The sequence below is a fragment of the Lissotriton vulgaris genome, chromosome 9 (assembly GCF_964263255.1).
Source record: "Lissotriton vulgaris chromosome 9, aLisVul1.2, whole genome shotgun sequence".
Classification (NCBI taxonomy): Eukaryota; Metazoa; Chordata; class Amphibia; order Caudata; family Salamandridae; genus Lissotriton; species Lissotriton vulgaris.
Window position 1 is genome coordinate 518,269,185 of NC_141697.1, and position 27,468 is coordinate 518,296,652.

The 27,468-nt window shown below is 45.1% G+C and overlaps 1 protein-coding gene across 2 annotated transcripts in view; it reads left to right on the plus strand.

The window, feature by feature from the left end:
• Positions 1 to 27,468, plus strand: part of KIAA0586 (KIAA0586 ortholog) — a 637,696-nt gene that overhangs the window by 117,173 nt on the left and 493,055 nt on the right. For both annotated transcript variants that reach the window (XM_086937986.1, XM_086937987.1), the window contains exon 10: positions 9,194 to 9,350. In XM_086937986.1, the coding sequence (XP_086794112.1) occupies positions 9,194 to 9,350 (157 nt within the window). The remainder of the gene's footprint in view (positions 1 to 9,193; positions 9,351 to 27,468) is intronic.

The window sequence follows — 27,468 nt, forward strand, 5'->3', positions numbered from 1 at the left end:
AGCTCGTCATGAGAACATGAGCACCGTGCCTCATGACGAGCAGAGCTCGTCATGAGCATCGAAAAGGTTAAAAGGCCCCTCCCTCACTGGGTGTGAAAGTGCACTACTAGCATCTTTACTACCTTTTCATGCCCCTTCCTTTTCAGGCCTCTGATCTTCCGGCCAACGGTTCTACTGCCTGAGGGCCTTATTTGCGGTTTATTCTAATATAGCTGACTAGTGTTCGCAAGACTCCGGTTTATAGGTTATTGATATTTGTCCGAACGCCATTGGCAATATGTATTAGAGCTAGCGGCACTTGAAGAGTGAACAGGGCAATAGTCTGAGCGAGAGACTGATCTGCACTTGACAATGCTTGATGATGAGAGCAAAACTCTCACTGTCCCTGCGGGCTTGAACTGGGAACCAATAGCAGACCTGGCGAAAAAGGTCCAAAGTAGCACCAACACTTTTTCCCCACTGTCTCTCTTATTGTCCGTGCACGGTCAGTCTCTCTCCATCTTTTCTCACTTTCTCTCTTATCTCTGATGCCTTTTTTCCTTCCACTCTCACTCTTTGCTTATGTCGCCCAGTGTGGCCTACTGCAGTACAGTGACAGAGACTCCAGGCAGCAGTAACAGGACTTAAAAATCGCCCTTCAAAGGCTCCTCCAGCCCATCGGGAAAATGCTTGTGCTTGGTAAAGATATGCAGGGGCGCAGGGCCGGCGGTGGCTCTGTCTCACATAGTCACGGGTGCAATAACCACACACTCTGTACTGGTTGGGACTAAACCATCAGCGGTTCATTCCCATTTATTGATCACCTCAGTCGCGCCCAGCCACGGTGTCAGGGCGCACTGAAAAGCCCGGGTGGCTCTGTAAATCCCATCGAATATTAGATCTCCATGATCTGAAAACCAGCCCTGGTAATAAAACAGCCTCCCTCCTACTCAGAGCAAGTAGGCAAACACCCTTCAGCAGTGTACGTGCTCATCATGGGCCCCGTATGCTGCCTAGCGGCCAGGGCACAAGTTCTAAACAAGCATTGGCATAGCCAATAGGTCTCTCTTTTGGGACCTTAGAAGTATTTAGTTATGCAGCACAATATCCTTGGTGCAACATCAACTGTTGCATGGCTAAACACTTATGGTCCCAAAGGCGAGATCTATTGGCTATGCCAATGCTTGTTAATAATAGTCCTTACACTTTGCTTCTTTCATAATTGCTATAGCAGCCTCCCTGGTCCAAACAGAAAATATTTGTAGCATTTCTTTTCCACTTCTTGCTGTTTTCTCTATAATATGGTTCCAACGTTGGCTCCCATGTATACAGCTGAAGTAACTGCTTTGGCATTGAATACATTCTTTTTTATCTTGATGTAGTAAGACATTTCTATTTTTGAATCTTTGAATTGCACCTGCAACCTGATTTAATACAGTTGTATAGATTTCTCTATCTGACCAATTTAGTTCAGTGAGCTGGCAAAGCTTATGCCTATGTAATCAAATTCATCTTTCTTTTTCTTATAATGGCCCACTGGTCTGATTATAGCCTTTTAAATTTCCTCCACATTGAGCAATCATAACTTGCTTTTTGATTGATTTATGATTAGCCTGTTCATGAAAAAATAATTAGTTACTCTGCCAAGTAATTAGAGCATAGTTACTTGTGTTTGTTCTTGTAATGCTTAATCAGCTGCAAGTACGTCAATTAAATATGACTTTCTATGTTGTTTAAAAGTAGACTGAGCACCATAGGGGCCTTTGCCCAACCATGTCTTACCTCTGCTAGTACTGTTGTACAGTCAGTCTTGCTTCTATGTCTTTTGGTTCTAAATGCATCTGGCCTAAGTCCAGCCCTTCCTTTACAAATTAGAACATGGGTTTTTATGCAGTTAACCGTATCAAATAGTGCTTTTTAAATTAATAAAAACGAGATGTATGCATGCGTTCTAGGCCATTAGGTAAGGTGCCAATATTACCAATAGCTTAAAGCAGTGTCAGTGGTTCTGACCACTAGGTAAGACTGCTTTATAACGGTTCATTATACCTTAATTTTCCTTGAATTCTGTTTAGAGTCAGTCTACGAGTTCAGCAGAGATATTGGCCTGTAATTTTCTTGATCATTCTTCAGTGGCGGTAAATTCTGCGGTCTCACAAATGAATGCATTTTTAATGCAAGTAGAGGTGCCCGTATCACAGGGACTTTCAAAAAGAGTTCAACCTGTATATAGTTTGGACCTGTGCTTTATTTTGCTTTTGTACACTTAAGGCATTTTCAACCTCCTTTAAGCTAAAGAAAAAAATCTCATGGCATTTGTTTTCAATATATTATAATTAAAAAAACTATCCTCACCACTATTGTACAGTGCAGCAAAGTACCAAACCCATTCCTTATCCACAACACTGGATGCAAATGTTGCTTGTACTGTTAATTCTTTTGGTGACTGTCGGACCCTGTTGGGATGCCAGGGACCCTGCAGCCTACTACTAGGACCTATCCATGGTGGTTGAGGTCATTTGCTACTCATGTTCATCATACTTTGGCTCTGCAAACTGTACCGAGTACAGTCCGTTCTGCACTTTACTTTCACTGTAGCAAGAGCGAGCACTTCTAGGCTTGTCAGGGAAGTAGAGTGAAGGCAAGAACTCAGAACTCAACAGTCACCTGAAAGACGCGATATCATTATATCCAGCCCAGTGCTCCTCTTTTATGGAAAAAGTAAGTACTGTAATCTCACAGCAGAACTAAATACTACACAATCCAATGGGTCTGTCATTCAGGGTTTTAATACATTATGTTTGAACAGTGAGATCCCAATTCTCCCTCTGCCCTGGTGGTTGTTCTCCATTCCGAGATACTGCTATTACCACCCCATGACCCTCTACAGATTCAGTCAAAATTAAGCTCAGGTGCAGGTGACTACACTGGTTCAATCTGCAACTCATAAGATACAATGTCTTTATCGTTCCTTTTGGAGCAGAAGTCTCAAGTGGGCGGGCAGACTTGCCCACATGCCTTAGTCTCTTGTGCCCTGGTTCAGGCTAATGCTGGCCTGTACCTGCCTGTTAGTATCATTCTGAGCAGTGCGTCGGACACAGGTTGCACTCCTGCCCATATGACATTCCTTTTGTGGGGGCTGCAGTGGCAGCCACACTTGGGATCAGGCTAGCACAATGGACTCGGGGACTACCTCAGCAGTTGCTGCCTCTCTGGTCTGCTACAATCAAGCTCTCATCTCAGCCTTGGTATTTGTGGCCTCTGGTCTGTATCCCCATGTTGTCATATCTGGGGCGAGCAGGGCTGTCTGCTTCGATAGCGGTGCAGCTTTCTTCTCATTGAGGCAATGGCAGTACCAGTCTTTTGAACCTGTGTCAAGCTGCTGGGCTTCACAGGAATGAATGATAGGATACAATCTTGGTACAACTGACTCGGGAACTGGACAGTGAGAGTGTACCTCTTCACAGAACAGACTCTCTTGATTTGCCATCTTGAGTCATTTGCATTCTTTGGAACACCTCACACCAGGAACATGCTCAGCTTCTCTTCCTGCACATTTTCTGCTCTTGCAGGAGAAAGCACACTCTTTCCCTGCTCTGCCATCAGGCCAGCAGGCGTTGAGGCTTTTAGGTAGACTCCTAAGCTACTCCAACAGAAAGTGTTGACCTCGGTTGATGTTTTCTCACCTCTGGGAGACTGGCTTTCAAACAGACACCAACCCTGCTGCACAGCAGCTATTCAAGTACTCTTTGAAGCACTCCCATCCATGGTCAAGAAGAATGTGGGACTGGAACCACTTGTATACATATTTTCCAGAAGGGATGTCATTCCACTGTCTATAACTTCAGAGCCAATTTGGCTTGGTTAACTTTTGCCATTTCCACACTGCTTTCCAGATACAGCTTTTGTGTAAGGTAATAGCTCACACAGCTGGTGTCATTGAGCTCGTTCCAATCAGCAGTGTCCAAAACAGAGGCACGATGATGTGAATTTTCTGCTCCTTGCTGGCATCTTAGAACTCTATGAACTTTACCACTGCTAATCAGTGCTAAATTGCTTCTGCTCTCTCCCTAAAACATTTTATGATTGACTAATACCAGATTAGCATATTTAATTTACTTATAAGTCTCTAGTAAAGTGGTATGCCATATCTCCAGGACCTGTAAATTGAATTTTACTAGTCGGCCTGCAGCTCTAATTGTGCCACCCACTTAAGTAGCCCCTTAAAACATGTCCTAGGTGTACCATTGCAGCCTGAATGCTGCTTTAAACTGCCAATCCTACTAGGCAATATAACTCTCCTTGCCATGCCTTATACTCCCCCTTTATTACATAGAAGTGACCCCTAAGATAGGCCAGGGGTAGCCCCTAGAGCAGGGTGTATTGTAATTAAAAGGTTGGACAATTCTGACATGCCCTGGTTGTGAAAACATCCTGAATTTGTTTTTCACTTTTGTCAGGACTACCTTTCCTATAGGATAACATTGGGTTGTCTTATTACGTTTAATCAATGTCAACTTTTGATTGGGAACAGTTAAGCATTTCATGTTTGGTTTCTGTGAAATTTTAATTAAACATAGCCTTTAATGGTAAAATCGATTTTAAGTTAAAATTTTAAAAATGCTGCTTTTATATAGTTGGCAATTTCCTGTCCTACGCGATTTGGTGCCTGCAGCCTGTCCTACATCACATGACTGGGTGTAGTTGGCAGTTGGACTTTGTTTTTTCCTCCCAGACAGCCACTCATTAGAGGGATTAGGTGTGCCTGGGTGGGCCATCAACTGCCAGTATTGGGGGGGCAAGCTGGGCACAGCCCCATTTGGAACTAAATAGGCTGTGCCCTGCCTTCACACAAATGACTTGCTACCACAGCATTGTTCATGCAGTCAGCTTGGAGCCAGGGCAGGGGAGTCAGGAAACTTCTAGGGCTTCAAAGAGAATCCTGTAAAAACTTATACTTCAAAGAAAACATCATGTATAAAAAGGGGACCTTCAGACTCTCTTTAATTCACTTTCTGGAGCAGCGGAAGGACTCTGAGGACTGCCAGCTGCTGTATACTGCTTTGTACTCCATAGCAGTGCTTTGCTGCACCTGGAAGGACTCCCAGAGTGACTTCAGGGACTAGTTTGCTAGCCTCCTGTTCAGAGCCACAGGGACATAACAGGCTTCCACCATCTTGAACCCGCACTTGGACCCAGCCTGAGTACGTCTTCAACCCCCAAGTGGTGCACCTCCAGTCCTGGATAAATGTGCCCAGATAGCCAAAATCCAAAACTTGGTACTTCATTTTTTGTTGTTGCTAAAAACGCTCTGAGAACCATTGGAAGAACTGGACCAATCTGCTTGCTTATCCGCCCAAGTTGCATCACTGGTCGGCCTGACTTTGTAGTAGCTCCAGCCATGATCTTCTCTGCAGCAGCAAAACCTGTTCAGCGGTCCTTTGCAAAAGAGGTGTCCGGTCTCCTAGAACTCTTGTCAGCTACTGCCTCCTGCCTTGTCCTGCTGGAGATTTTCGACTTCCAAAAAAGATACGAAGTCTGAACATAGAAATCTTCCCTGCAACTTTGTCTAATGACTCACAGATGCCTCCTCCTTGGACACTGCATGCAGCCTTGCCCCGCTGTACTTTTCCTTCTTAGAACATTTTCTTCAAAATTTCTTATAAGTCAGAATGGTAAGCACCGATTGGGCCCAATGCACGTCTTGTATCCAACCATCGTGGTGGCCATATTTTTTTACTTTGACGCGGTCTTGCGCGACTAGATGTCTGTGGTTGGCGCTTTGATCTATTAGGTGCTAGATTTTGCAACAACTTAAAAATTCATAACTCCAGTTCCACTGATTGGATTTTGATTGTTTTTGGGTCAAATAATTCATTAAAATGTACCCTATTTTTCTAAATTGATGTGGACTTTTTCTTGTGTTGTGATTTCACTTTATTATGTTTGTGTGCTGCATAAATACTTCACACATTTCCTCTGGGTTAAGCTCGCCTGCTGTTGTACCAAGCTTCCCAAGGTTAAGCACAGGTCAATTTAGTGGTTCACCCTAATGGGGTTTGTGACTATATATGTCTAGGCCCCAATATTCTCTCCACAGATAGCTTTACAATCTTGATTTAACTGTGACATGAATCTTACTTTAGTTAAACTGTTTTTGTTACCTGGTACTGTGACTTCAGCCTGCGCCGTTGATATAACCTATCTTTCCCTCTTCTTTATTAGATGTATTTGTGGTAATATAACGTTTATGATTGACAGAATTGCAACTGTTTTCCATTAACTGGAACAGAGCTGCAGCCGTCCTCTAGATGCCTCCTTCAGATCTTGGCAAAACAGACCTGATGCAGACTGGAGCGGCAACTATATTTTTGAAATTAGGCCTCCAGGAGAGGCTTCTAGAGCTGACACAAATCCTTCAGATGCTGTTCTCAAGAAGTAATTCCTCTAAACGCAACCAACTGAACTAGGCATAATTCTTTATAGTTGACTTTTTGGGTCTTAAACCAAAGTTCAACAAGTATATCCACAAGAATTGTACACGGTCCACCAGATGTGGCGACCAAAACGGAATTCAGCACTACACATAAAGATTTCAAATCTGGCCAAGTGACGGAGGTGAGGCTTCTAGAACTTGACACATAGCTGTTACCGACCACACACTGGCACAGACCCCCAGTTAATCCTAGCTCTTCAACCCACATAAAAAGGTATGTTCAATACGTAAGCGAGTAATTGTGATGGTAAAACTGAAAAAACAGGTCCCCGAATAGCTAGTAAAGTTGTCTTCAATACTAGTACGCATGTCTAGCCAAATGCATTGCATGTCTGTTCTCCCATATGTGGCCCCCAGAGCTAGATATAATATTCTAAATGAGACCTCCAGAATAGATCACAATTATCCAGAAATGACCTTCATTGGTAAACTTATTACTAGAGATGAGACTCTGGAAGAGGACACCATTCTCCATAACAGGGCTGCAAATCTCAATGCAGTTGAGGGCTCTAGGGCTGGAGACCATTCCATCAGATGCAACCACCAGAGATGGCTAAGATATTCAAGATTATGAATTTAGATTTAGAAATTAACACATTACTCCATATGAGACCTCTAGATTTAAACACAGTCCTCCAAATGGAACCCCAAGAATTGAACCCAATCCTCCAGACGTGGTCCCCGGAGCTAAGTATAATACTCAACTGGAGGCCTCAAGAGTTGGACATAATGCTCCAAACATTGTTGAAGGTTGACAGAATATAATTTCCTTCCTTGTTTAGATGTTAGAAATGAGCAAGTAAGCATGCAGTCAAAAGATCTAACAAACCGTGATGGCCAACAGAGCTCTTTCTTACACTTTCGGTCCCACTAAATATATACTCTGACCTTCATGTATCACCCTACTATGATGAGCACATAAGAGGTATGTAACACAGTCCATCCATGCAGATCTTCAACACTCTCTTCCCTCCTCCACATACTTGTCCAGCCTCGTAAGACCATAGCAAGACCAACCTTAATACAGCAATAACTACAAGAAACTAAGTGGGAATCTCCCTTATTAACTGCAAATACCAAAAGGGACCCACAGAGCCAACTAATTCAGCAAGCATATCTCAAAATGTAAATTACTTATCTGTTTCTCATACTCCTTTCATTCAACACACTGCCAAGTGCTGCACCCCAAACGCAATAACCACACCTCAATGGTTGTGATGACCATTGAGGTATGATTATCGCATATGTGGAAGGTGTATTAATGTTGTGCGTGATGCACAACATTAATACACCTTGCACGTATGTTCAATAATAAGACAATACTCTCCAACCATGCACCCTACATGCTGTAGCATGTTACTCATGTGGGCAGGTGCGCCACACCTGTGGGTAGTAAGTGTTACAGCTGTGGGTGGTAAACACTACAGTATAGTAGAATGAACTTAAGCCCATATCTGTTTTGTTGTTTGATTTGAGATGCCACTTAGGCAGGTCTGCCTGTCTTTCTTTCTTTCTAAAGGATGGTATCAGCGACTCAAGATCACTTTCTGGATACCTGCCTATTTGTTAGAACATAGACCATATGCCAGGCCGCTACATGAGATAAACAAAATCTCAGCTCTATTTTCTACCTACTACGGAAAGTGTAACTAGATGGCAAATCAAACTTTGTTCTCCCTCTTAGGACTCCAAACCATTTAGTCTTCAGAAGTTCCATCAGATTTTTATCAGCTCTTTTTCTTCTCCATGGGCCAGATATCATATGGAAACCCCCAAATCCCACTTTGTATTTTCAGAACATCAGCATCAAAATCTAGTTTCACTATTCACACATTACAATTCCTGCAACCAATACCCAAAATTGGCTATGATTCAAACTCATCCTTCAAGCAGAAAAGCTACAAATGCCAGTGCATCATCTATAGGTGCTATATCCATAGGAGCCTTTCTGTCTTTAGTACAGTAATATTGTAGAAGAGAAGAATCAGTTTGGCTATGTGAAGGCTCCGAGCTCTTGATTTTCCAGAAGGTGTTCCTATGGTTGCAAAAACAACAGAAAACAGACAGTAACAGAGAAGTTTCTTTTTTTTGTAGTCTCTTATCTCCAGACATCATTGTAAAGTAGTTAGTAAATCACACAAGGTGGTAGATCCTTTCAAAGCCTAGCTTCATAAAGCAAAGTAGTGGAACACCTTTCATTCTGCTTGAGGGGCTTCATAGCCCAAAGGGAAGTACTATGGTAGATTCCTGGAGCAGAAGAACAGATTGGATGAGACTAGCTATCACATTGATCAACCCTGTCCCCACCTGAGGGCGTTTCTCTTTGCAGCCCGCTTAAGGCAGTGTTGGTCAAACCTTAAACATGAATAGCTTTCCATGCTTGACAAGACTGGTCCTAATCCCAATGAACCAGTTGGTAATCTTCCTACTGGGCCTTTCCTACCACTCCTGACCAGCTTTCAACTTAGAGGGAAGAAGGTCGTTGCGTTTAGTAGGCCCAATATTGTTAACATCTGTCCCTGTCCAATGTGTAAAGAGCAACTATTTATTCAATTGCATGTATCTGAAAAATGAGGCGTGGTTACTGGTGTATCAGATTTGTTTGTGAAACCTATGTGCCTGACTCAATAAAATTGTTTGTAGGTTTGCCTAGATTCATTCAGTGAGTAGGAGAGAACTAGATTTAAAGAGGGTGTCTTTGTTTTGTTCTCTCCCTAGTTCCGTTACTGTGCCTAGTGAGTCGAGAGCTGCTGTTGGACAAGCCTTTCAAGGAATAAAGCATTCTGGACATGCAGAGAGCTCAGCAGTTCAGAAAGCTAATGATGTGCTACAAGAAATTAGCCAGTTGAAGAAGGAGATGCAAAGCATGCTGCAGGTGAGGAAACATGCTAAATTGCCCAATTTAGCTGCAGGGGGCTAGGCTTGCCGCCTGGCCCAGCCCAAACCTTCTGTCCTCCTTGCATTCCCCCTACGGCTCCCACAGCAGACCACTCTTGGTACCCGCACTCCCCAGCCACCCAGGCCTTGCTCTACTTGCAGGGTGACTGTGCACAACAAAAGGTGCCTGCATTGCCCACTCTGGGGGAACCTAAACAGGATGGGGGAGGGGGGAGTAGGCTCTCCACTTCTTACTATCACTAAAAGCAATCTGCTTTTTAGGTCGAAGCCTGCATTGCAGGGCATGGCCCAGCTGCAGGCAAAGACCTATTGTGAACAGGGGGATTTCAGTACTGCGTGAAACCACGCCCCCTTTTTCCATTGGCAGGCCCCTCGAAATGGAGGCCTGCCATTGGAAAAACCTCCTGTTTAGCAGATTTGTCTACTCTGGATCCCGCCTCTCGAGGACTCCATGACCTGCCTTACGGTAGCACGACAATATTTTTAGAAATATTGCCTTGGCAACCACGAGGCCGGTCATGGAGTCCTGGAGGGGAGGGATTCAGTGGCTGTTTCCGCCCCCCCCCCTTTATTTTTTGTTGTTGCGCATGTTTGCAGTCATTGCTGCCTATGATACATTGTAATAACATGCGTGTTACTTTAGTATCTTTATCAGGCTTTTAGAATGCTCCTGCTAGTTTCCAGCTGCTAGCGAGCGGTTAGAGAGGCACATGATGTGTCTCGCTTTTCCCGTGTATTGAAGGCTTCCAGCGCGGGGAAACCGGACACTGAGCCGAGTCTAGTAGATGAAAAGTCTGCAAAGGAAGAGACGGGCCGGCGGCTCTGCGTGCGTCAGTAGGTTAGAGTGCAGCTTTGAGTTTGGCTGCTGAAAGAATCCTCGCCCTCAATCCCCCGTGAATTGATATATCGCGACCCTTCCATGATCCATCAGGCAACGTTTGCTGCGGGATGGTCTGTCTGGCGCTCACGCGCCGGTTACATCTGCCCACCATCTTCCCCCAGAAGCAGCCCTTATGCCATCTGAGGTGTAGTCGACCCCGGTGACGCTCTGAGATCCAGTGTGGCAGGGTAACTATGCCTCCTGACTTCTCACGTATAGTTGTGGGAAGCCCTTCTAAGCTGGTTTTGTTTTCGTGTGAGGAATTGCGGTTTGTGAAAGACACGTGTTTTCCCTTCTGAGGGTTATTATTGAAAGTAAACAATACAGCATGGATTTGGGCGGTATGGAGTCCGGCGCTGAGGTATTGACGTGTGCCCTTTCTCACACATTTGGAGGCGGCACTCAGACTATGCTTTGCGTTCACGTTATATAAGTAAACACAGAAGAAGCGCGAGTGTTTACCGGTAGAGAGACTTACTGCTAAAACCTGTGGCGGCGCCCATGTTGATAATATTAAAGGGTGTGCCGGTCTGAAGTATAAACTTATTGCTGCAGCGCTGTGCAAGTATTGATAATATTAAAGCGGGCGCTGTGCTGCAGCATAAAGTTTCATTACGTTTGGCAGTACTGATTCTGTGCGAGTTGTTGTAAAGAATCTCTATTGATTTTTGTAGTTTGATTAATTTCTTCTGGAGAAAATTGCATTTTTAGTTATTAATGTTTCTTGTAGGTTTGCTGTGTCTATCAGAAAAACATAGGGCACGTGTTTTATGTTTGGCACTTTGCAGACCTGCCTGCATCCCACTGGACATATCTTTTTAATTAACAGAAATTCTTACTGTGTAAAGAGTAGAGTTTCGGTGCATCTACGAGAAGAGCCCATTGTGCGCAGGTAAGTAGGTGTATATTGTATTTATGACTTGATTTTCAGGGAAACTGTAAAAATGAGTCGCACTGAATAACTAACGTGGAATTTGGCTGCTGTTATCTCGGGTTGAGGGTTTCTTGAGGCAGGGGTATGTGGTCGGATGCACGTTTTATGTTCCCAGTCAATGAGATCTGTGTGCTTAAATACAAATTATAATTTGTGAAGTTCGCAGACCCAGAGTGACGCACTCATTGTCCCAGCTCGTGGATAAAATTAACAATCTCGTCCGGTCTCGTCTCTCGCACTCTCCATTTCCCGCCCTGTGTGTGTGAGCCCTTCCATCTTCACGCAACCCTGGAAGGGCTGATCTGAAGGGTTCGGTTCGAAGCCGGGGTGGCACGGTTAGTGCCAGGTACCTTTGATGGGCACACGGAGAGAGGGCTTTTACGCTGCCCGTTCTTCTAAACCATGAGCTCAGACACGCCCGGCCCTGAACACTGCGGAGACACTGTCAGAAACTGACCAGCGCTCGTAGGTGCACCGCTGGACCTCCAGGACAGACCAGGTATTGGAACACCGCTAGTCCAGGGCCGGACTGGGCATCGGTACCCCGCCATAACGTCTAAAACTTACAACAGAACTGGTCACCGCCAGTCCCAGAGGTGCACCACCATTCCCTCTAGGACCAAGGCCAAACTGTGACTCGCCCCTGAGGTAAAACATTGGCCCTTACAATCCACCGGCAGAACGGAACTTCGTCGGCCCAATAGTTACACCACGGGTACCTTCCAGATCCACAGCAGAACCGAGCTTTACCAGGCCCTGAGCTACACCCCCAGTCCATGCAGGCACGCAGCAGAACTGTGCGGGCCCCGGACACACACCGCTGCCAGATCTTTCAGACCCATGGTTGGGGCGCACGGCTGGCGTGCATGGCAAGACAGGGTTGGGTTGGGGGGGGCACCTTTACTTTTCGCTGCACTTGCACATCTTAAAGTCAGTTTAAAGCATTCAGACTGAAGTACTGCAACAATTTGTCACGAAAAGCCTGGTCCTACTTTTTGCACTTTTTTCTTTCCTAAATAGTTATGTAAAGCACATTTTTCTTTCTTTCTTTGTTTCTTTGTTTCTTTCTTCCCTCCATTGCCTGCCCCTCTTTCTGTTCATTCTCCTACTTTTCGCGGGCTAATCTGTTCCTCATATGACTTTTGGAATAAAGCGCGTTAGCAGGAATCCCATTTACTGCAGCCAAAATAAATAAACGTAGGTAAGATTTCTGGTCGCTAACGCAGGGCCCTTCAGAATGATGTAAGCCTTTAAACAGGGATCTGGTAAAGCAATAGGTGTTGCTTTTGGTATTGTATGTTCGAGGCATGTGGGCTGCTGAATTCATATCTGTGCATAGTCCGCCACCTAGTGTTGGGTCCGGATGATTGCACATTGTTGTCCTGGAAGAGTCTTCGAAGTATCACGAGATAGGTGGCTCCTCCCCTGGACTACAGTGCGCATGGGCATCGCCTCCATCCCCAGATTGTTTTTTTCCGCCATAGGGTTCGGATGTGTTTTCGGTTCCCTCCTTCGGAACCGATAGTTGTTCGATTTTACTTGAGACCAAAAGGTCTTTAGGCTGGGCGTCGGTATAGTTGCGTTCGGGTTTTCTTACTGACTCTCAGCTCCAATCTCCTACTGCCCTTCCACGTGCTTCGACGCGGACGGGCCTACACTAACGCATTTGCGATGGAGCGGACTCCATTCAAGAAGTGTCCGCTATGTCACTCGAAATATTCGCACCTCGACGTGCACCCTGTGTGCAACACATGCTTGTCACCGGATCACCGTGAAGACACCTGCATGGCTTGTTCAAAGTTTAGGAGTAAGAAAACTTTGAAGATTCGCCGGGCTAATCGACTCCAGGCACAGTTGTCGGCTTCGGCACCCCCACCTGATGACATCTTTCAGGAATCGATCGAGGAGGAGGCCGGCGAGTCGGACTCTGGCCCCGCGTCCGAAGAAGAGGCCTACGACGCGGACGAGTAGGCCTGCGACGAAGTCTCCGGTGAGGTAGGGGACGACGAACTGATTTGTGCCGCGATGGGAGATAGCTCAGAGGAAGAGCATCCCCAAACGGACTCCGGGGTTTCCCCCCGTCATACGGCCCAGGTCGAGGGATCGCCTTCGGGCCTTACCCGAGATCTTACTAGAAGTCCTACGTCCCCGCCTCCGGGCCCGGTCACGGACATTTCTGGCAAGAAACCGAAAGTGAAGCCAACCGGTCCCGCACCCTCGGATGCGAAACCGAAACCGAAACTGGCGTTGGTAAAGAAGGTTCTGGAGGCGTCAACTTCCACAAAACCCAAAATGGCCGACTCGAAGAGCCACGCCAAGATGGCCGACCACAAAAGCCGCGCCAAAATGGCCGACCCGAAGTCCTCGGGGTCGGCACCGAAGGTGAAGACTTCCGACGCGGCTGCGTCGGCACCGAGAGGGGTCGCGGACCCGAAGACGGCTTCGAAGAAGCGTCACGCCGACGGTGCGACAGGCCAGGGGGCGTCGGCACCGAAGAAGGGGCCTGCCGGCGACCGGGCTCTCGGAGACGAAGAGTCGCTCGAGACAGTTCAGCCCTCGGCATCCCTTACTAAGAAGGTGGGAGAATCCTTGAAGCGGATCCAACAGTCCACTGTGGTTCCCAGCCAGGACACTGTCGTGCCTAGGCCCACGCCGAAGCCTGCCAAGGAACAAACGCCCATCCGTTTTACCCTCCCTCCCAAGTCGGCGCCGAAGGCCTTCGCGCCTAAGCAGAGCGGACATTCTCAGGAAGTATTGACGCCGAAAGCTGCCTTGGTGGTATCGAAGCTTCGGCTCCAACCGCTCGCGGTGGAGGAACGTCGAGAGGTGACAATCGACGCCAACACCGGAAAATTGTCGCTCCTCAAACGAAAGATTACGTCGGAGCCGCCATTGGAACCCTTTAGGATTCCATTAAAGAGCAAAAAGTACTCTGCGGGCTCTTCGGCTCTGATGGAACCTCTGTCTCCACAAGCCATGGAACGCTCGCCGGCCCATTCCCCAGTGCCTGAGGTGGACGAGGAAAACGACGAGTACAACTATCCTGCGTACTCGGATCCGGACGAGGAGCAGGTGCCCTGGACGGCAGGAGGCGACACGGACGACCTGCAGTCAGGTCAGGACACTCAACTTTTCGCCACGAAGACGTCCCCGACGGAGGACTCGGCGGCGTTTAATGCATTAATAGAGAGAGCTGCAGCGAACCATGACGTCGAACTGCACTCAGACCCTGTGGATGCGGACTTCTTGGTCGACACCTTCTCGGTAGCCGAAAAGCAAGTCAAGACGCTACCTATGCTCAAAGGGGTGCTGAAGCATGCACAGGAGGTATTCAAGGAGCCCACCCGGGCGCGGGTGGTCAATCCTCGCATCGACAGGAAGTATAAGGCGGCGCCCACGGATCCCACGTATATTAAGGGACATTTGCCATTGGACTCCCTGGTGGTGTCCAACGCTCGAAAAAGGGCGAATTCGCAGACTACTGGTGATGCTCCTCCCCCAGACAAAGAGTCAAAGATCTTTGAGGCATCAGGCAAACGCATTGCTGCACAGGCAGCAAACATCTGGAGGATCTCTAACACCCAAGCCCTGCTTGCACGTTATGATAGGGCCCATTATGACACATTAGAGGCCATCCTACAACACTTGCCTGACCAATACAAGGAGGCGGGGGAGATGCTCATTCAGGAGGGTAAACTCATTACTAATGCATCCATCAAATGTGCCCTAGATGTAGCAGACACTGCCTCCAGGGCTATCAATACAAGCGTGTTACTCAGACGCCATGCCTGGCTTCGAATTTCTGGGTTCAAGCCCGACATACAAACCACATTACTGGGTCAGACGGTGAATCCTGACCATCTGTTCGGCCCTGAGGTGGATGCCTCCCTAGAAAAAATGAAGAAAGATACCGAAACTGCCAAGTCTATGGGGGCTTTACAAAGTCAGCAGTTTCGGGGTGGTTCTTTTCGCCGCTCCAATTCAAGAGGCACCTCAAGAGGCCAGGCACCCCAGACCACGCAATACTACAAGGGTAACACCCAGTCCTCGTATAACAACAACAAGGGCAGGGGTGGCTACAGAGGCAATAATATCAAGGGCAGAGGACGTGGAAACAATGCCTCCAGGTCCACCGCCTCCAACAAGCAGTGACGTCTTGTCACTTCCCCCCGATCACACAACACCTGTCGGGGGGAGACTACAGCAGTTCCTGCCGGCGTGGAGGTCCATCACCACGGACAGGTGGGTGAGGTCTCTTATCCAGTACGGGTACTGTCTAGAACTTACGTCCATTCCACCGGACATACCGCCAAGAGGCCGTGCTATGTCCGACGAGCACTTGACCTTGTTGCAGCAAGAAGTACTAATCATGCTGCAAAAAGGGGCGATAGAGCTCGTTCCATTGCAAGAACGGGGAACAGGGGTTTACTCCCTGTATTTTCTCATTCCCAAAAAGGACGGATCACTCAGGCCGATCCTGGACCTCAGGCCCCTGAACTGGTACATTAACTCAGAGCACTTCCATATGCTCACATTGCAGCAGGTGCTTCCCCTGCTTCAACGGGGGGACTTCCTAGCAACGCTGGATCTGAAGGATGCCTATTTCCATATTCCCCTGCATCCTTCACACAGGAAGTATCTCAGATTCAAGATCTTAGACCAGCATTACCAGTTCAGAGTCCTGCCGTTCGGGGTCACCACGGCACCAAGAGTTTTCACCAAATGCCTAGCGACTGTAGCAGCGCATCTCCGTCGCCAGCACGTCCATGTCTTTCCATACCTAGACGACTGGCTTATTCAGGCAAAGACGGAACAGCAGTGCGTAGACCACGTGTCACGCACCATTCACCTCCTGCACGATCTGGGATTCTCTCTGAACTACCCAAAGTCCCATCTCCAGCCCGCCCACGTGCGACAGTATCTGGGCGCGACAATCAACACTCTGGCGGCCACTGCGCAGCCGAGTTCAGTGAGAATCGCCGGTATCCAGGCGCTGATCCAACGATTCAGACCCCAGACCTCGCTTCCAGCGAGGGTGTTCATGCAGTTGATAGGCATGATGGCCTCCTGCATCTCCATTGTCCCGCACGCGAGACTACATATGCGTCCGCTTCAGGAGTGCCTGGCACGTCAGTGGACTCAGGCTCATGGGCGACTGACAGACCTAGTGTTGGTGAGCGGTCGGGCGTACAACTCTCTGCATTGGTGGAATCCACAAAACCTTTGCAAGGGCCGACCATTCCAAGAGCCTGTCCCACAGATCATCCTGACAACGGACGCCTCTCTCCAGGGATGGGGAGCTCATGTACTCCATTACACAGTGCAGGGGCTATGGACACTTCAGCAAAGGAAGATGCACATCAATGTGTTGGAACTGATGGCAATCTTCATGGCCTTAAAGGCGTTCAAAGTACATCTGTGCAACAAGGTCGTGTTGATCCGGACGGACAACATGACGGCCATGTACTACATCCAGAAACAGGGGGGAACACACTCTCCACAGCTGTCTCATCTGGCTCAGAGCATGTGGAAGTGGGCCATTCAGAGGAACATCTTCCTCATGGCAGAACATCTCCCAGGCAAGGACAACCAGATGGCGGATCTGCTCAGCAGACACAGCCATCAGATGCACGAGTGGGAGTTACATCCATCAGTACTCCAACCGTACTTCCAAAGGTGGGGTCATCCAGAGATAGACCTGTTCGCCACAAAGGAGAACGCAAAATGCCAAAGCTTCGCCGCCAGGTTCCCACACCCCCAATCACAGGGCAATGCGATGTGGATGAACTGGTCAGGCAGATTTGCGTACGCTTTTCCCCCAGCACCTCTGATACCGCTGGTGGCACGCAAGCTCAGGCAGCACTCGATGACTCTCATCCTGGTTGCTCCAACGTGGGCTCGCCAACCATGGTACACCACGTTTCTGGAACTCTCCGTGGTACCGCATCAAAGGCTTCATCTCACTCCCAGCCTTCTGACGCAGAGCCATGGCGACATTCAGCACCCAGATCCGCAACAGCTCAACCTGGCGATCTGGCTCCTGAAGTCCTAGAGTTTGGCTACCTCAATCTTCCTCCCGATTGCATGGACATCATTCGGGAAGCGAGAAAGCCCACTACTAGAGCTTGTTATGCGGCTAAATGGAAGAGGTTTGTCGTCTACTGCGTGGAGCACAGCATTGACCCGCTAGACGCTTCCATTCAAAACATCATATGTTACCTCTTTCACCTGTATCGGTGTAATCTAGCTTACTCTTCCATCCGCATTCACCTGTCGGCTATGGCAGCATACCTCCAAAATAGGCAACACCTGTCACTCTTTAAGGTCCCTGCTATCAAGGCTTTTCTGGAAGGACTCAAGAGAGTCATTCCACCAAGGACTCCACCAGCTCCGGAATGGAACCTCAATGTGGTTCTTACAAGGCTGATGGGTCCCCCCTTTGAGCCACTACACTCTTGCGAACTGCAGTTTCTGACCTGGAAGGTGGCTTTCTTAGTAGCAATCACATCGCTACGGAGGGTTAGCGAACTGCAGGCGCTCACCATCCAAGAACCTTTCTTCCAGGTGCATGCCAACAGGGTGGTGCTCCGCACTAACCCTAAATTCTTGCCCAAAGTGGTCTCACAGTTCCACATGAACCAAACTATTGAATTGCCGGTGTTCTTCCAAAACCCAGAGACGCTGGCGGAGCGGATGCTCCACACTCTTGATGTGAAGAGGGCCTTGATGTATTATGTGGACAGGACAAAAGATTTCCGCAAAACCAAACAACTTTTTGTTGCTTTTGCCACTCAACACAAGGGAAACGCAATCTCCAAAGCAGGAATAGCTAGATGGATAGTAAAGTGCATTCAGATCTGCTACGCTAAAGCAAAGCGCACTCTCACTATACCACCGAGGGCCCACTCCACTAGGAAGTTGGGGGCCTCTATGGCGTTCTTAGGTAACATTCCCTTAGAAGACATCTGTAGAGCAGCCACATGGTCGACCACTCATACTTTCACCAAGCACTACTGTGTAGACGTGCATTCAAAACAACAGGCAGCTGTTGGTCAGGCTGTTCTAAAAACGCTTTTTCAGACTGCTGCAGCTGGCACGGGCGGCCGCCGCTAATGGAGGGACTGCTATGTATTCTATGCACAGATATGAATTCAGCAGCCCACATGCCTCGAACTGCAAATGCTACTTACCAGTATGCATCTGTTCTTGGCATGTAGGGCTGCTGACATTCATATCGCCCACCCTCCTCCCCGGCGCCTGTAGCAGCTGCAGTATGTATTCATATACAAACATATGCTCATAGCATGGTCATCACTCACTTCTTCACTCCATCTCTGCCTATGGCTAAAAACAATCTGGGGATGGAGGCGATGCCCATGCGCACTGTAGTCCAGGGGAGGAGCCACCTATCTCGTGATACTTCGAAGACTCTTCCAGGACAACAATGTGCAATCATCCGGACCCAACACTAGGTGGCGGACTATGCACAGATATGAATGTCAGCAGCCCTACATGCCAAGAACAGATGCATACTGGTAAGTAGCATTTGCAATAACAATGGCTTTTAATTTTTTCAAAGGCATTGCCCTTTACAATGCCAATAGCTCCGAAATTCGCAGCTGCAAGACCTATTGCATTGTAAAAGCTTTTTCTAACTTACACAGACAGTCTGCGCGCCGAGGCCCTTGTGCAACCAGGGTCTCGCAGTGTTTGTTTCCATTTTTATGTTACTTTCTCCTTTTGTGTTAGTTGTTAAGGTGCTAACTAGCCACCGCTGTCTTCCACTGCGACACTGCCCACTGCACACACGGCATCATGTTCCATGAGCAACGGACTTTAGGAAAACTTGTACTTCACAGCGGAGGGGGGCATTCTCCCTAAAAAAAGAGAACTGCTCTATGCTTGCAGAGGCTGCCAGGGGGAGGAGTGTGATGGGAAAATACTGGCACCCTCCCAGGAGCAAATGAATGAAACTCACACGAAGCACTGTCTGTCTGGCATCTCTTTTCTGATTTGATTTAAGTCATCACAGAAACAGCTGTACCTGTTCGCGATAGACACCTAGGGCAATGCAGGGGGAAAGATATGGCAGAGTCCACCTGGTGACCTCCCTGGGTTTTAGGAGGTAGGGTTTCATTTCCGTATTTCTGTTTAATTCCGAATTATAACGGGGCATACTGTTGAGAATGTCGGACTTAAAAATGGGAACGTTTTCTGAAACAAACAAGTAGGCATTATCAAAAGATCGTAAGCGCTATATCTATGTTGCAATACAATTGGAAGCGCCAATGGGTGTCGCTTTACTGTGCTAACGCATGTAAAACACAGGCCTTCACAAACACAGTTTTCATGTGTTGTATGCACTAATTTGGTTTACAGTTGTAAATCTAGTCCCGTAGACTCTGCCAATGCTGGGAAGAAAAAAAATGTTTTCTGTATAGACTGTACATAGGGGATAAATAACTGACTGTGAAAGTGATATGATTGATTGTACTAATCAGATGTAAAATAATCCCACACACACTTCAGTGAAAGCACTTCCAGGAAGAAGGATTCACAGACCAACCAGCGAATAGCACAACGTGAGACAGTGGCACAATTGGTGGAGCCACAACCACTCTTCATATTTTAAAGTAAAGAATCAATAGCAATTGGTCTACCAGAGAGCTGCATACTAAAGCCACACCTAAAAAGGACGTGATTCTGCCAAAATGTAACAGGGCTTATCTTCTAAAAATGATGGAGCGCCTTATAAAAAAAACTCTCAACAAACATTGGCAAAGCCATTTGGCCTCACCTTTTAAAAACAAGTGGCATGCTGTTGGGTTTGTCAGTGCCTGTTCCTTTAATGAGCACGACGCCGTCTTCATGGACGCCGCGCTATACAAAGCAATAGGTGTTGCTTTTAGTATGGTAAATAACAATGGCAAAAAGCATTGCCATTTACAATTCCAGTAGCTCCAAAACTCGCAGTTGCGAGACCTATTGCATTGTAAATGCTTGTTCCATATTGGGACAGAAATGCCCCCTGCACGGTATACAGGTTGGTATTCTTGCCCTGAGTGCCCGCCTGCATGTGAATCTAATGTGCTGACTTTTAGCTTATTTATCATACTCACTGAAATCTAGTCCTTGCCTGTGCGCAATAAATATCCCACTAGAAAGGGAAAGGAGGAGATAATGAACGTCGAAGGCACACCATCCCTTTCAAATTACTGCTGTGGAGGTAGAGTACTTGGGTGAAAATAAGTAGTGGAGTCTCATACTATGACTCGTTACTATGGTCCCTTACAATCTCAAAATGTGTTTCTCTCCATTGTTTTATTTCTGACATCCATCCCTTGACTCCTGCGGCCCAGGTTGGCTTCTTTGATAGGGCAGCATGTCTTTTAGCTGCAAATAAGACCAAATTATTATTAAGCAGGTCTGAGGTTTTTTGATGCCTTCTTTCCCTGTCAATTTCGAAATTTGTCAGAATACAACATTCTGAATGACATCCAGAAAAAGCAGAGGGCGAAAAGGGAAAGGAAAACAAAAAATAACAATAAAACTAAAAGCCACTGCAGTAGAATCCCTATAATTTTTCATACAGCTCATTAAGTATACCCCACGTGTATTTATATATCTATTTTTGATTTTTATGAGAAAATATAATTTGTTTGATATTGGTCTAAGATTGGCTTAGCTAAAAGCCAAACGTTAATTGTGGGGACAATTCTGCTTTTCCATTTCCTTAAAACACATTTTTAGATAAAACTAAAGCAATCTAAAGAGTATTGCTTATAAGTCATAAGAGGGGAGCATATGAAGAATATAGTCTTAATAAAATGAATATGGCTACTGTTTTACACTGATATATATATATATATATATCTGAGAAAAAATGTACTTCCCGGAAATTAACATTTTCTTTTATAGCTGTATCACAATCTTAAAGGGTGAGTAAATACAGGCTTTTTCAATAGAAAAGTTAAATGATTTTTCCCTCATTATACAATAGTGTTGCTCACTCATTTTTCCTTTCTTATGAAACTAGTATCAGATTTCCAATTAAATCTGGTTCTGTTTACCTGTGTGTTTTGATGGTAAAATTTCCATTGATGAGATGTGCAGCTTTCAGCAAACATTATTGCTTTGATGTGGATTCTAAAACAAATTCCCAATGGGTAAGCTGGTGTCAAGATTCTGGCCCTTTAAGTTTTTTCCCTGCATCCAAATACTTCTTCACTTGTAGGTTTACTGCATGTGTTCTGTTCTAGTGGTTAGTATATGAAAATGTTCTCGTAAAAGAGAAGTAAACATTTACTTGCCCATAATTGTAGTTATTCATCACATTTTCATCAGTGACAACCAAATCACCCAGCGCATTCTGCATATAAAATTTAGATGTTTTCTTACTTCAAATTGAAATGAAGTCTGTTCCTGGAGTCGAGAACTGTGAGGTTGCAAGACTGGAAACCTTAAAGTATGTTGGAGAGGAAAATTACACTTGAAGAAATTAACTACAGCAGACATCAGTAGAAAACAATATAGAATTATATATGGTGAAAGAGCAGTGCAGGCCCAAAATCCTGTACTGATGCAAGAAAGGTGAAGAGTTCACTAGAAACTAGAGTGCAGGACCCGCAAGGTCTTAGTTAAAGGAAAACCCATATTTGTAAGCTTGAAGGAATTTATGGTCTTAGTACACAGGCACATATTCTGTTGACCCAGTAAATCAAAAACCTGATTGAAGAATAGTAGCAGGACATTGAATTAGCCAAGGGTACACCGAATCTGAGAAGAGTGATAAAACACTCACACAAATACACGTACATTCACAAGAAGTAAATTAGTGGTTTGTCAAGCATTGTTAAAATTACAATACATAATCTGAAGAGAGAAGTCATAAGGTTAGGGGCACAGGTGACAAGATGTTTTCTGTAACCACTATGTAACTGCTAAGTAACTTATTATTTGACCTTTTGTAGTAAGCATTGTTCATGTTCTTATATAAATAGCTGCCTGTAAAGCAGCAAATTGACAACAGCTGTTTACCATTGACGAAATATCTACTCTTCCTGCCCTGAGAGTATATAGCTGTGTTTGCCTTGCCAAGAGGAGTCTTGTATTTTTCTGTTGTTACCCCGCAACAAGAAGCAGCCTACCAGTTCATATGTTTTATTGATTGTTTTTTAAAATCAATATTTAAAAATCTTTGTCAATTGGTTTTCCCTTTCAATTTTTTTTTAATTAAATGGTCCAAGATTCAGCTTGACCCCTGGAAATTAATCATGACTTAGTATGATATTTGTACCTAAGAAACCTTTTGTTAAAACAACAGCAGAATGAACATTTCGACGTAATTGCTGTATATATTTTTTAGTATTTTGTTTTAGTATTACTTTTTGGAACTTATTTTCACCTTCCAGTTGTTTAATAATAGGGGAGCTGATTGATAGCCTAAGAAACACCGCCCATATCCTTCCTAAATAGTTACACTATATTCTTGAACAAGAGGATTTTTTTGTCTTGAGTAGTGTAGGTGCATTTATATTCGAACAGATGTTTTTTCTTTTTTTTTTAGGTTAATAGTGTTAGAAATAATGAAAACATATAATTACTATGTTATTTTCTTAATGGCTAAAGGCTGTGGTCCCTGTTCACAAAGATAAATGTACATGTGGGTAAATCTTCATTTGTAAATTTACTCGTACACTTTGCAGTAAACTTGCTGCTTTACCTATTCATCCTTTAGGATTCTCAAGTTACTAGAAAGTGTAGACTTGCATGTCTTCACCCATGAATTCAGGGGGTGTAGTCCAATTTATGAATGGTAAAATTATTACTGGTAAATTGTCACATGTAGACAGAGGTCTATGCCACAGGGGCGGAGCTCTCCTTATGGTATAGTACAGGAAAAGTAAAGTTTATTAAAAGATTGAAGTATAAATGCTTAAACTCTTAATGTTAATTAATTTGATATTATTATTTAGTATGTAGAATAAATTAACAAAACATACAGCACTATTGTTAAGGTTTGATTTGAAAATGTCATTAATTTACATATTTTAAATTAACAATTCTTTTTAAAGTTATTAAGCAAAATTCTGTCCTATAGTAAATGTTTATATTTATGCATTACAAATTAATAAGTTTGTATACATTTATTTTGTATTAAAATTATTTAAATATTTTATAATAAAACATTTTTAATTTCTATATAATTTTGTTTAATTAAATCCAATTTATGTATAATTTTAAAACGTCAACATAAATTATTTTAACATTTCCTATTGGTTCTAGTCCCTCCCTCCCATTATTTTCTTTGTGACTGTGTTGCAGTACCAGTGGTTGACTGTGTGTGGTGCTGGGCTTACTTCGGTGCTGAGGTGGAGTACATTCACAACTGTTTGGAGTAATTTTTAGCTGTAGTAACTATAGAAGAGCAGTTAGTGAATAACAATGTACTTACTCTTTTGTGTATGGTACCCATCTTTAACCTTCCCTAAACCTCTCCTTACTCCTTCCTTAATCCCTTCCATTTTGTAGTAAGTATTCCCCATTTTCCAGCTTCTCCCTGTACCTTCGCACATTTACTAACAAGCATTTACAATGCAATGGTTTTGCCTTTGTTAAAGTTAGAGCTATTGGCATTGCTCTTGACATTATTTTTATTTATGTTTTTTTTAACATAAATAAATGGCATTGTCATTTACAATAGCAGGGCAAGGCCCAGGGAAGGGGGGGCAGGGAGAGACGAAGAAGAGCTGCGGGCTCAGGGAAGGGGGGGCGAGGAGAGATGAAGGAGAGCTGCGGGCTCAGGGAAGGGGGGGCGAGGAGAGACGAAGGAGAGCTGCGGGCTCTTGTTGTAATGCTTGCATGGATGAGTTGGTGGATGCATGGATGGGTGCATGCATGGATGGGTGTATGGATAGATGCATGGATGGATTGATGGATAGATGCATATATACAGCCAATCCCTCAACAATTTATGCAATCCACCAACCCATCCATGCATCCACCCATACATCATGCATCCATCCATCCATCATGCATCTATCCACCCACTGTGTCCCACTCCGACCCCTCTAAATATAACTCATTTTTTCTGTATATAGAGATGACTGTATTCACTAGTATATGCAGTAGACCTTTCTACTCTAACATTCCTATGTGACTCTTGCAGTACATCTATTCATATCCCTTCCATATGTATATAGAAATATACCGAGAAACAACAGTCTCTTCTTTGTGTGACTACATCTAGTACATTTCAATTGTTTTCCTGTTTGTATCTTTTACTTAACGCATGTAAATCAAAGTCCTTAGGTTTGGCAACTGGTTCTTATGTAAAGCGCTCTGACACCTTTGGGTAAAGTTCGCGCTACATAAAATCACATTAAATAAAACTTTACCCCACAAATCCAACCATCCATTTGTGCCTAGGCTTACATTTTACGGCCTCGAAGCACACAGAGAAGGGACAGTTTACTAAGTCGAGGCTTTGTAGGGTGCATGGCGGGACAGTTTTAGGCACCAAGGGAGGGTAGGGAGCAGAGTCAGAGTACTTCACGGTGCTAGGGGGCACTTTTTTATGGTTCAGGGCAGTTGGCTACGGTACTTTTTGGAGCATGGCCTTATTTTAAAGGGCTCAGTTCAGGTGTAGGAATGGCACAAAACACCAGGCAGACAGAGGGCAGAAGGACACAAAAAATAGGGGAAACAATGATAACTGAGGGCAGATTGGCACAAAAAACCAGGCAGGCAGAGAAAAAGGACACAAAAATGAGGGGTGGGGGTAATTCTAACGGAGGGCAGAACGGCACAAATCACGAGGCAGACAGAGGGCAGGACACAAAAACGAGGGGGGGATGATTCTAATAGAGGGCAGAACGGCACAAAACACCAGGCAGACAGAGGGAAGGAGGACACAAAAACGAGGGGGGGGGGTGATTCTAACGGAGGGCAGAATGGCACAAAACACCAGGCAGACAGAGGGAAGAAGGACGCAAAAACGAGGGGGGGATGATTCTAACGGAGGGCAGAACGGCACAAAGCACCAGGCAGACAGAGGGAAGGAGGACACAAAAACGAGGGGGGGATGATTCTAACGGAGGGCAGAACGGCACAAATCACGAGGCAGACAGAGGGCAGAAGGACACAAAAACGAGGGGGGTGATTCTAAGAGTGGGCAGAACGGCACAAAACACTAGGCAGACAGAGGGCAGAAGGACACAAAAACGAGGGGGGATGATTCTAACGGAGGGCAGAACGGCACAAATCACGAGGCGGGCAGAAGGACACAACAAGAGGAAGGGCTAGAGAAAAGGGGGGGGGGGAAAGACAAGAAAGCACGCAAATCAAACCAAGAGTGCTGGGTAAGAATAGGAAGATTGGCTAAGAAACCATTCGAGTCAAACAGAAAAAAACCCAACTATTTTACGCGTTAGTACTATTGGTCAGAAAGATGAGCTGCTTGGGAGAATCACATTCCTGGACTGGAATTACTCTGAATGCAACAATAGAGGTGTCAACGTGTAACACGGTGCACGCTTAGTAACAGCTGGCATGCTAACACATGGATAGCCTCGGACTTCAGTGAATAGGGGACTTGTGGAAAACATGCGCATCTTACTGCACAAGCTAGGGCCGACGGGAAATAATTTACACCGGAGTAAGACTTACTCTCTGCAACAGATAGCTTACCACACACCTTTCTCGTACAATTCATCTTTCCAATGAAAGACAGGTTCGTCGTCAAATTGTTTGTCCCTTATGTGGTGGTTAGAATGCAGTGCATGTTTACAGGCCTTTCTGAATCACTGATGATCCCTTAACACTAGATTGCATGGTCACTGTCAGGGCCCACTGCCCAAACCTGCAACTGCAGTACTCTCGATCGATGTCCGTATTTGACATGCTAGAAGTAAAATAATCCATTTGCCCCTCACAAGCGTAATAAATATGAAATCAGGTGACCTGCATTTAACTGCCAAAATGTAAACAAGCCTAAGATGTGCTTGCAGCTTTCCAATATAGAAACCAAATTATACTTTATTCGCAAAAAATATATATATACACACTACAATTGGACTCCTTGGGTGCACTCACATGCAAACCTCAAGTGTCTCCAACTACTAAATCTACATTCACACCAAAAAAAAAATACTTGACACAAAACCGACCAATAGGCATACCAAAACCATGCTCAAAACAGGCCAGAAAGTTGGTCTCGTTTTGGCAACCAGAAATAATGAATTTACAATAAACATGGCCATTGAAAATGTATTCTTAAACGTCGAAAAGTCTATCCTTCACACAATACCACCTGTGAAGGTAAACATTAGTATACTACCCACACGAATGCCTGACTTTCTGGCTGACGTTTAAAAATGCATTGTAGCATAGAAAATACTGTAAATAACCAACTGTGTGTGTTGGAAATTCCAACTGACATCTACACCCAAATTCTACAAATGTAGCCCGGCATTTATCAATACCAAACAAATTGTACTTAAAGAGAACGGAAATTACCATGTGAAGCAACACTGAGGTGGCGTGAGCATAACTATCACCTGCAATTATGGTTCCAATGAATCTTAAGCATCCAAATGTGTGTTCAACATGAAGATGAATTGCGGACAATCCAACTCATCCAAGATTTGACAGATTAGTTTACTGAAGACACTTTTACATACAGTTTAACCAAACTAAAGAAAACTGATCTGAGGTACCCAAATGTTTGGAGGCGTATTCAGATCGCAGAACCTGTATGCTAACATTTTCCTCTTAATTTCTCTGATAGCTGACAGACCGTTAGGACACCAGGTTGGCGCTGTAAAACATGAGCAGCTTCACCAAAATGATGCAATACAAGGGGTGCGGAGACTCCACATGCAGTAGTTGGAACAGTGTGGCTCGAGGGATGCATCTACCAAGCAGTTTGAAAGCATGCATCAGGAATCTCTGCAAGGAACAGCATTTCTGACAAGCGAAAATGGCAAGACACGCCAAAGCAAGAAATACGCGTCATAGTGCACACAAAAATGTCCAAGTACATTAGCCTGAGGAATCCATGTATGAATTCCGATCAGCTAAGTCAGCCAAGCTGATTTTCATAGTTAGCTATGCTTTAAAGGGTTTGAGTAATGCTGCAATGTAGTACCTTTTTATTTCTGAAGCCATATTGCAGTTTATTAGGTTAACTATATTTTAATTTGTCCCTATGAATAGTGCTGTTATTACTATTACAAATTACATTTGGCAACACGTAAAATCGTAACCTACTGCACGGGCTGT